Raw genomic sequence first — 11,951 nt, 5'->3', positions numbered from 1 at the left:
TGAAAATCTTTGAAAAAGTTTGAGATCTAATTAATTTGATGCATTCTGAATAAGAAGCCGACTGAATAGAGGAATACATTCTACTTGTTCACCGACGCCATTTTCTGATCACGCACGCCTGTAGTTGAAGTGCCTGTGTGAGAGCAAAAGAAAAAAATCGATCACAAAGAGTTTACCGTCGCCATTGTTGGCCACTTGTCTGTATAAGAAAGAAAGCTATTGATTCAGAGGTAAACGAATGTGATTATATTAGTTCATGAAGAAATGGTAATTGTAACTGTGTATTAGATGTTATTCTGGATCTTTGATGTGGAACTTATTTTGAAATGTACTAAATGAATGTTCTGGTCTGTGATCAGGCCAGGGGTTTTTTTGTTTTTGTTTTTGTTTTTTTTTCCTTCTTTGTCTTTCCGTTTTATTTTATTTTATTTCTTCTTGTTTTCTTGGAGACATGATGACTGCACGACCCTCTGTGACATCCTGTAGACTTCGTGTTTGATGGCGAGCCAAGTTCGTAGAAAGGGAGAAGACATGTGGTCGTGGAGAGGAGGCCGATATCCTTTCCTTGAGTTTCCAGTGTTACTCGTTGAACTTGGAGCACGACAAATTTGATCTAAAGAACTTTTTCTTTTCTTTTTTTTTTTTGAGGGTGTATGGTCAACCACAACCCAGATTTGAGAGGCATTGAAACTTTTATGAGAAATACTTGAAGTTCTTTTGATAGAGAGATTATACTCTCTTTTGTTATTTCCTATTTGTTTATTTTCTCTCTGAATATTGAACTGACTATGTGTATATATGTTTGAAAAAAAAGTCAAGAGTACACTCGTGGGGGAAATTTTCATAGTCAGTTTTATTGTCTATTGTTCATGTGATCTTGTCATTTTAACAAGACTTTTTTTTTTATGTTATTAACTTTCTATTTTTTTTCCCCAAGTGAAACCAATTATATTTCTAATTAAACCTTATGTCTGTCTGTTACTTCTCATGATAACCCCGCCGTCTCCTTAGCGATCCCTAATTCTTCTGACGGAATTCAAATCTTATCTGTATTATAAAAATAAAAAGAATCTACTAAATTACTGCTAATAATCCAGACAAGTGCTACATGTTAGATTAAATTAAAGAATGGCACTTCCCCAAGGTTTAGTTTATCTAGAGGAGTCAGACAAGGGTGTCCCATTTCTCACTATTTATTTCTACTTTGGGTGCACCGCACCCTCTTTTTATAATATTCCAGTTAGATCTCAGTTAGAAGTTACATGTTTAGGCATCGTGCACTAAAAATCAAGATAAAAGAAGTACCTTGAACTTGATAATAAAAGCCCAAAGAAGATTTAACGCATGGTTGCAGAGAGACTTGACCTTGAGAGGCAGAGCACTGTCGATAAAACCCGATCAAATTTTATTGGGAAAAACAAAATATCTTAAGAAGTCTGTAATAATGAATAGATAAAAGGATGGTGGGTTGAATTTTCTTGATTTCTCATCTCTGAACAACACTTTCAAAATTAATTGGATTAGACAGTTTTTGTGTAATCCAAATTCAATTTGGAATTGTATCCCTAATTACTTCTTTTCCAAATTAGGTGGTCTCCCTTTCCTATGGATCTGCAATTACAATATTGCTAGAATCCCTTACAACTTATCTAAGTTCCATAAGCAAGCATTACTTGCGTGGTCTTTCATTTTTGAGCACAACTTTTCCCCTCACCGTACTTTATTTGGAACAACCGGGATATTGTATATAAGAATAAGTCTTTGTTTTTTAGTAATTGGTTTGAGAAACATATTTTGACTGTTTCTCAGTTATTAGATTCAGAAGGTCTTACTTTAAATTATGAAGAATTTTTACGTAAACTCCCAGTAGGAAAACTGCTTTTTGTCACATCCTTCATCACGTAATTATAGAATTAGATCTCTCTTTCAAAAGGAGCTTTTAACAATTCCATATGTGGCATCATATTGCAGAATTTGGTTGATATTGATTGGAAAAAAGTATATACTCTGCCTTTGAAATACATAATAACTAACAAGGCTAGAGAAATTTCATTAAAATGATTACACAAATTTTACCCTGCTAAAGCTTTTTTAAAAGGTTTAAGTCAGATATAGACACAAGTTGTTCTTTCTGTGGCGCCCCTGATGAAACTGCTCCTCATATCTTCTGGGATTGTCCTCATGCAACTATTTTGGGACGAATTTTCTCATTTTATTAACTGCAATGTGCTTCCGGGTTTCTCTTTGTTTTTTAAGGATTTCATGTTTTACTTCTTTAACATACAAAAAGCTAAAACTAACGAATACTTTATTATTAATAATCTATTATTGCTCCTTGCAGAATTTTACACTCACCGCTGTTAATTCTCACTTCAGAATCCTACATTCCTTGTTTTAGGAGAGAGGTCCAACAGTACATCCAAAATATTTCATCATCTAAGAATCTTAAAGCTCTTAAGACAATAATCTTCTTTCAACTTTTTAATTTACTTCATTAAAGTTTTCTCTTCTGTTTTTCTATGTATATGTAGGCTATATGAAACCTGTATGTATAGGCCCATGTATATAATATATGTATAAATTATGGATTTTATTATCATTTAATTGTATGTAACTTTTACATTTTTGCTATGTACTTGTATTTTTGATACCTTGGCATTAAAAAAATACAAAATACAAAATAAGGTGGTTAGAGGACCTGCCCCTCCTGAAGAATACAGAATTGTTTCCATATAAAGATAAAAGTGTTTGGAAAATGCTGAGGTGCAATAGGTGATTGTCTACAAAAACAATAATTGTGTTATGCTAGTTGAAAGTCTCCTCATATCCTGATAGCAATCACAATGTTAAGCGGTCTAACACACATACCATTTCTCAAAATCAGGTACGCCAAAATTGTTTATATAAAATATTATTTATTTTATTACAATAAAATTTATATAAAATGTATATACAATAATAGTTAATGAACAATAACAGCCATTATTCAAGAATACAAAGATTGTATTATTCACAAATATACAAAGATGGTGTTCTCTGGAGATCCTTCGGAGAGGGCCGTGGCAGAAGCAGCTTTCACAGGAACTTCTGGGGCGGCTAAGAGAGGAATCCTGACATTGCTCTTTACGTCTTATTCTGTGACCTGAAACAAACAAACAAAAAAGGTTACAGTCATAGATTACAATTAGAAGAAAACATTTTTAAAATCTTTACAATGAAAAGTGAATATAATCTTCAAAATCATTTGCAGCTGATCTTAGGCTCATTACCTTAAACCATTCATGTCGAAGGATTTTCCTCAAATAAATCCGTTGTCTTGGGCTTTCCTTCAGGAGGGATCGAATCAGGAGGCAGCATTCTGTGCAGAACGATAGAAGCAAGTCAGATTATTACCTTCAACTTTACACCTGCTGTCTTTGTATTAAGCTGTAAGATTCGACTATTCTATAAAGTACGGTCAGAAAATCAGGAAAAAGTGCTTGTATTATCCAATATCTATCTTCTATACAGCCACTTGGCTCAGGTGTTACTTTTTCGTACTTTCTTTGTTTTGTATGATTTAAAGTTGGTCTTCTTTGTTGTGATGAATGCCATCTTACCGTTTGACATGCCAGGATCAGACCAGATGTCTTCATCAATCATTTGCCTGTCTCTTGGTTCTGGAAAGCGTCCACACAGCAACAGGAATAAGAGCACTCCCAGAGACCACACAGTCACTGGTTTCCCGTGGTACTTGCCCTCTGTGCAGGACTCAGGTGGGCGGTAGCGTAGAGTGCCTGCAGAAAAAAGATTTGTTTGATGGGTGAAATACCATAACATGTGGTAAAAACATCTGGTGTTTTTAAATTAAAAAAATGCTGCCTCAAATGTGAGATATGGTTTATATGATACCAATTGAACTAGTCACTAGAACTTAAGTCCCAAACTACAGGTTTGATTCATAATTCATACCACAGAATGTTTCATAGCCAGATTCCTGCAGGAGATCCCCGCACCCGAAGTCGATCAGTTTGACCTCAAGCGTTTCTGTGTTGACCAGCAGGTTCTCCAGCTTAACATCCCGGTGAAACACTCCACGGCGACAGCACATATGAGCAGCCAGTGTTGCCTGCGCCATGATGAACCGCGCTGTGTCCTCATCTAGGACGCCTTCGTGACGATTACAGAAATGCCACAGATCTTCACAGGGTGAGGGACGCTCCAAGACCATGATATATTGGTCAGGCTGGTCCTGCCAGTCCAGCAACTCAATGATCTCTGAAACTTTGGGGCCCCTATTAGCCAGGATTAATAGGCCGACCTCTAATGGGAAGGGTGCGGGATGACCAGGCTGGAAGAAAGATCATTATTATATGAAGGTGTTGTCATTATGTTTACATATTTTAATTTGAAAACAACATAGTGAGTGTAGGCTACTTACAATGTAGATGTATTTCAGGTTCTGCGGCTTTCTGGCAATTTTCACTGCCACCTGATCAACCAAAAAAAAAAATTTGTTACATTTCTAACATGTCAAATGCAGTAAATACTGTAGTGGAAAAAATCTACACAAAAAGACTTGAAATGGATGTAGTGAGACAAAATTATTTGCTGGCTAAATATTGTAAGAAAATGACGATACCTCAAGGCCATCCTCCAAGCGTTTCCCTTCATAAACGGAGCCGAATGATCCCTCACCAAGCATTCTGCCCATCTCATACCGGCTCAGAATGTTGTCTGCAAAAAGATGATTCAATTTAGTTGCATGGACAGCAGTGAGTTTAATGTTTGAGGTCATGGCCGTAAACTCACCCTCAGTTGTCTCGTCCGCTCTGTTGTTGTGACCTGGTGCTGGACTGACTGGACTGTGATGGACTGGAGCTGGAGGGGTTTGAACCTGATGATCTTCAAGACCACCGGATAGAGCAAGGAATATCAAACAAAAGCATGTTTAAATGCAATCAAAAAATATTAAACACTGCATAGTCATATTATGGTGATTCTTCAGTTACTACATGAATTCTTAAAAAAAAAAAAAAAAAAAAAGTTCTGTTTAAATATTTAAGACATGTCCTGGAAAAAAACATAACTTTGATCAAACTTTGGGATTTTGATATAGGTGTGAATTTGTAACATATGGTAATTAATGGCACTTCATCCAAGGGAACAGAAAAAAATTCCCTTAATTAATTAAGTTCCCATGGATGACACGTTTCCATTAATGGATACTCATATCTCGCTGAAACTGATGTAGACTTTATGATGTACAGAGCACTAATAAACAGAGCATTTACACATTGTCAACTGGTCACTGGATTTACCCTCAGCGTGTCTCTCACTAATGGTTGCAGTGGTCTGATCCTCCACTTTCTGACCCTGAGCTGAGCCACTGCTGTGAAGAGAGAGATGCTCTCCAGAACTCCAGTGAAGAGTGATCAGATCTACAGACCTACTCTTCTTCCTCTGTCTCTCCTGACTATCACTTCCCTCACTACTAACAGGCTGATGATATACATAGAGCACATAGAAGAGATTTGACCCTGATTTCTTTCCATATCACAATAAACAAAGAACATTTAAAACAAATGCACAAAAAGGTGTCAAAATCATCCAAATATTAATATATATTCAAATTCATTTGTAGCTTATTAGGGCCAATACCTCAAACCAATTCCGGAAAAGTGCTGGACTGTGGTGGACTGGAGCTGGAGGGGTTTGAACCTGCTGATCTGCAGGAGGAAGAACTTCAAAAATTATATTTTGATATAATATGGTGTGGTTAAATATGGTAATTAATGACACTCCAGTGATATTCTCCAATGGTCATTTGTTTTACCCTCAGACTTACCCATCCTCCTCCTCTTTCTCATTGGCATCTCATTTTCAGCGCTCTGATGGGAGTCGTACACCTGTCTCTTCAGTGCCTGACCTCTGCGAGAGTGTTTGGAGGAAGTGGACGGACGTCCATCATCTGGGCTCTGCTCCCTGTGAGCCGGACCTGTGGGCACAGAAACATGTGGGCCTGGCAATTAAATAAAACTCCAAACTCCCTCTAAAATAAGAAAAGAACAATCAAATGAAAGAGTCCTCAAAAATAATATGAAGTTTTAAAAAATACAACGATGTAACGTTAGGGGATATATTATCCGATCTCCTTGTAGAATGAAAGTCTCCTCTCTGAAATCCTCCGAACAGCTTCAAAATCTCAAGATCAGCACAGAAAATATTCAGCAAAAGTCTCTGAATCAGCCTCGTCTAGTCTCTCAACCAACAGATAGCGATCAAAGTGTTGATATTTGCAGTCAGAATTCATAACACGCGTCCCCGTCCCCATAACAAATAAAATTTGAATCACTCATCACGCACGCGCACCCGAAGTCGCGTGCGTGAGCAGAGCGCGTGAGCGCACATCGAATCTGCAAACAAACTGAATCTGTTCATGCAGGACTGAATGTAATTATTAAATAACCATTTAACAAGTGATATTATGATGTATAATTAATTACTGCTTAGCTACAAAATGGAAGTTTAACATTCAACCGTTAAAGCATGAAATAAGGTACCATGAATCAGTGAATTTGAGTTTGATGTGGCTATATTATCAGTAATAAAATAATCATTAAAAAATGTAATCGTTAAAAAAATATCAATTCGATTCAGAGATGAATACTAATGTTGTCCACCAGAGAGAGCCACAGAATAGCAAATCCTTTAAGATCACAGTTAATAATAAAGTTATAGCCTAATGCTAACTTTGTTTTAAATGGTTGATATAAAAACTTTTAGATTGTTAGATTTATTCAGATATACAGAAAAAGAAATGTACATATAATGATATGTAATATAGTGTCTAATGTAATTGTCTAATGAGTTTATTGAATGACTTTTATGAGGTAAATGTAACATTGCTCTCAAGCTTTCTTAGTTTGAGTGATTACATGAGACATGATTAGTTTATTCATGATAGTTTATTTAGAAATTAGTAAAAAGGAAAAAAAGGTATTCAGTCAATAACCGCTTGAACTGAGGAGCTACAATGAGGTTGAAGGAGCTATTTGTTTAAATTTGATAATAATATTGACATAATTTGAAATCTGAAACTTTATAATAAAGCACAAAAGCAAATTGCGATTAGAAGGTGCACTAGGGGAGAGCAGGGCACAAAGTAACGCTTTTTGACTTTCTTAGTTTGTGTAAATCTAAGTATTTATAGTATTTATTTATTTATTTATTTTTCCCTCATTAATTTCACACGTCTAGTACAATTATGTGTCTTTGTTTTTTTAATACAGTATACACTTTTTTCTTGATATATCCGAAAGAATGGAAGTGACATGTGACAACATGCCTCATAGGTGGGCTACATTGTAACATGTGAGGGGTTCATAGTAACATGACCATATGACAGCTTAAAATGCTATCTGATCTAATCAAACAAACATACAAGACAAACTAAAATATTTCCTCAATAAAATACAATTATTAACTTTTTCATATAAAATAATGCCATTTTTGAGTTTTGACGAACAGAGGAAAACACAGCTATACAACATAGTTCAAAACATATTAATAATTAGTCATTTCTGAACATTGAATCTCAGTCTTTATTCACCTTTTTCTCATGTTTTCTCAATAGAATTCAAAAAAGTATAGAATAGAATAGCATATTTCTAATAGGGGCACATTGTAACGCAGTGTGACAACATGCCCCGCCTGCACAACTGGGATTTAAACCCTGCTAGTGTCTTCTGATAGTTAGCGAAGCATTAAAGAACTATATCAACCGTTAAATAACATGTTAAAAAATAGAGATGAAAAATAACTTAAAGAAATGTACTTTTGCTATGGTTTAATAAATGTCTATCGATATCTTCCAAAAAAAACAAAAAAAAAACAAACGAATTTTGGCGCAATTATTTCTCTATAAAGTGTTGATATGGCAACTAGTGAATACACCAAGTTTCGTCATGCTAGCATGTGTGGAAGTATTTAAAACAAGTGTGTTACAACTAGCCCCGTGTTACGTTGTGCCCCTCTCTCCACTATGTTCTGCTCGTTCATCAACTAAAAATGACTGACTTTAAGAATTGATATTCCTTCATAAAAATAAGAAGCAAATTGAAACTCTACATATTGATGGGACAGTGACTAATAACCCTCAAGAAATTGCAAATTTCTGTGCTGATTTTTACTGTAATCTTTAACCATCAACATTATTCTGAAGAGGCAACTACTTTTCTTGAATCTGTTAAACATTGCAAGACTATTTCGGGTAATGATAGAAACCTCTGCTATAGTGAAATTACTTTATTAGAAGTTAATAACTCAATTATAGAACTTAAAATTTTGTTCGAGGATCTCCTCAATCCCGCCGTCATGTCTTTCATTGAGGAAGCAGAGGCTGAGGGCTCAGAGGTGGACTCGTCCATCACCCGGGCTGAAGTCACCGAGGTAGTCAAGAAACTCCTCGGTGGCAAGGCACCGGGGGTGGATGAGATCCGCCCTGAGTACCTCAAGTCTCTGGATGTTGTGGGGCTGTCTTGGCTGACACGCCTCTGCAGCATCGCGTGGCTGTTGGGGACAGTGCCTCTGGGATGGCAGACCGGGGTGGTGGTCCCTCTTTTTAAGAAGGGGGACCGGGGGGTGTGTTCCAACTACAGGGGGATCACACTTCTCAGCCTCCCAGGGAAAGTCTATGCCAGGGTACTGGAGAGGAGAACACGGCCGATACTGTAGTAGAACCTCGGATTCAGGAGGAACAGTGTGGTTTTCGTCCGGGCCGTGGAACACTGGACCAGCTCTATACCCTCTACAGGGTGCTGGAGGGCTCATGGGAGTTGGCCCAACCAATCCACATGTGCTTTGTGGATTTGGAGAAGGCATTCGACTGTGTCCCTTGCGGCGGCCTGTGGAGCGTGCGGCGGCCTGTCCGGTCCCTGTACGACCGAAGCAGGAGCTTGGTTCGCAGTGCCGACAGTAAGTCAGACTTGTTCCCGGTGCATGTTGGACTCCGGCAGGGCTGCCCTTTGTCGCCGGTTCTGTTCATAATTTTTATGGACAGAATTTCTAGGCGCAGCCAGGGGCCGGAGGGTGTCAGGTTTGGGGACAACACGATTTCGTCTCTGCTCTTTGGGGATGATGTTGTCGTGTTGGCCCCTTCAAGCCAGGACCTTCAGCATGCACTGGGACGGTTTGCAGCCGAGTGTGAAGCGGCTGGGATGAGAATCAGCACCTCCAAATCCGAGGCCATGGTCCTCAGTCGGGAAAGGGTGGTTTGCCCACTTCAGGTTGGTGGAGAGTTCCTGCCTCAAGTGAAGGAGTTTAAGTATCTTGGGGTTTTGTTCACGAATGAGGAAGGGATGGAACGGGAGATTGACAGACGGATCGGTGCAGCTTCTGCAGTAATGCGGTCGATGTACCGGTCTGTCGTGGTAAAGAAAGAGCTGAGCCGCAAGGCGAATCTCTCGATTTACCGGTCAATCTATGTTCCTACTCTCACCTATGGTCATGAGCTGTGGGTCATGACCGAAAGGACAAGATCCCGGATACAGGCGGCCGAAATGAGCTTTCTCCGCAGGGTGGCTGGGCGATCCCGATAGGGTGAGAGATAGGGTGAGAAGCTCGGTCACTCGGGAGGAGCTCAGAGTAGAGCCGCTGCTCCTCCACATCGAGAGGGGTCAGCTGAGGTGGCTCGGGCATCTGTTCCGGATGCCTCCTGGACGCCTTCCCGGGAAGGTGTTCCGGGCGCTTCCCACTGGGTGGAGACCCCGGGGAAGACCTAGGACACGCTGGAGGGACTATGTCTCCTGGCTTGCCTGGGAACGCCTCGGTGTCCCCCCGGAAGAGCTGGAGGAAGTGTCTAGGGAGAGGGAAGTCTGGGCATCTCTGCTTAGACTGCTGCCCCCGCGACCCGGCCCCGGAAAAGTGGAAGAAGATGGTATGGTATATGGTTTGGTATATATATGTTTTTTTATAAAACACCACTTTAACCCAAACTGATTAATAAAAACAAGTTTAAATGGGTAAATTTTCTATAAATATTTTTGAGTCTTCATTTTCTTTTCTGACATTGCCTACTCCAGTTCTTGTTAAAACACAAATATTTACGTTTTTTAACTTTTTTTTTTCTCGCTATTTTTTTCCCAACTTTCTGCGGCGCCCCCACTTTGAAAACCCCGGCTTTAGAGCACCAATTTATTATTAAGTCATTACATAGATTTGGTTTTGGAGATATGTTTTGCAAAGTAATTAAAACCCTTTACAAGAAGCTGTTTGTAACACAGGTTAAATAAAGGTAATTATTTAATTTATACACCATTTAGTGATATCATATTCCCTTAATAAAAGTCGATAAGAGATGAAAAAATTAAGAATACAAATAATTATGCGAATTCATTCTAGATAAAAAAGCTCAGTGATCAACCAATGAGAGCTCTTTGTCATTCGCGCCATGGGTGTCGACGAGCACGCGCGATGACAGAAGAGACGAGCTTGATTGAGAGGAGCAGACGCAATCTGAACGTCGTGATCCATTATATAAATCTTAGATGGAAAATCTTTGAAAAAGTATGAGAAAGTTTGAGATCTAATTAATTTGATGCATTCTGAGTAAGAAGCCGACTGAATAGAGGAATACATTCTACTTGTTCACCGACGCCATTTTCTGATCATGCACGCCTGTAGTTGAAGTGCCTGTGTGAGAGCAAAAGAAAAAAATCGATCACAAAGAGTTGCCATTGTTGGCCACTTGTCTGTATAAGAAAGAAAGCTATTGATTCAGAGGTAAACGAATGTGATTATATTAGTTCATGAAGAAATGGTAATTGTAACTGTATTAGATGTTATTCTGGATCTTTGATGTGGAACTTATTTTGAAATGTACTAAATGAATGTTCTGGTCTGTGATCAGGCCAGGGGTTTTTTTATTTTATTTTTATTTTTTTCCTTCTTTGTCTTTCCGTTTTATTTTATTTTCTTTCTTGTTTTCTTGGAGACATGATGACTGCACGACCCTCTGTGACATCCTGTAGACTTCGTGTTTGATGGCGAGCCAAGTTCGTAGAAAGGGAGAAGACATGTGGTCGTGGAAAGGAGGCCGATATCCTTTCCTTGAGTTTCCAGTGTTACTCGTTGAACTTGGAGCACGACAAATTTGATCTAAAGAACTTTTTCTTTTCTTTTTTTTTTTTGAGGGTGTATGGTCAACCACAACCCAGATTTGAGAGGCATTGAAACTTTTATGAGAAATACTTGAAGTTCTTTTGATAGAGAGATTATACTCTCTTTTGTTATTTCCTATTTGTTTATTTTCTCTCTGAATATTGAACTGACTATGTGTATACATATTTGAAAAAAAAGTCAAGAGTGCACTCGTGGGGGAAATTTTCATAGTCAGTTTTATTGTCTATTGTTCATGTGATCTTGTCATTTTTACAAGACTTTTTTTTATTTTATGTTATTAACTTTCTATTTTTTTCCCCAAGTGAAACCAATTATATTTCTATTTCTAATTAAACCTTATGTCTGTCTGTTACTTCTCATGATAACCCGCCGTCTCCTTAGCGATCCCTAATTCTTCTGATGGAATTCAAATCTTATCTGTATTATAAAAATAAAAAGAATCTACTAAATTACTGCTAATAATCCAGACAAGTGCTACATGTTCGATTAAATTAAAGAATGGCACTTCCCCAAGGTTTAGTTTATCTAGAGGAGTCAGACAAGGGTGTCCCATTTCTCACTATTTATTTCTACTTTGGGTGCACCAAAAACCTCTTTTTATAATATTCCAGTTAGATCTCAGTTAGAAGTTACATGTTTAGGCATTGTGCACTAAAAATCAAGATAAAAGAAGTACCTTGAACTTGATAATAAAAGCCCAAAGAAGATTTAATGCATGGTTGCAGAGAGACTTGACCTTGAGAGGCAGAGCACTGTCGATAAAACCCGATCAAATTTTATTGGGAAAAACA

General features: G+C 38.1%; 1 protein-coding gene across 1 annotated transcript; it reads right to left on the bottom strand.

The window, feature by feature from the left end:
• Nucleotides 1-3,519: 3,519 nt before the first annotated feature.
• LOC307163949 (serine/threonine-protein kinase pim-1-like) lies at nt 3,520-8,040 on the bottom strand (the record flags this gene model as incomplete). The annotated part of the gene is made up of 8 exons (XM_079880296.1): nt 3,520-3,776; nt 3,952-4,330; nt 4,421-4,471; nt 4,622-4,884; nt 5,301-5,481; nt 5,641-5,708; nt 5,828-5,977; nt 8,004-8,040. 8 exons carry the CDS (start codon nt 8,038-8,040, stop codon nt 3,520-3,522), a joined length of 1,386 nt encoding a protein of 461 aa, XP_079736422.1.
• Between the last annotated feature and the right edge of the window lie 3,911 nt (nt 8,041-11,951).

The sequence above is a fragment of the Squalius cephalus genome (assembly GCF_949319135.1).
Source record: "Squalius cephalus genome assembly, chromosome: 9".
Lineage (NCBI taxonomy): Eukaryota > Metazoa > Chordata > Actinopteri > Cypriniformes > Leuciscidae > Squalius > Squalius cephalus.
This window is presented reverse-complemented; position numbering and strand designations above follow the sequence as displayed.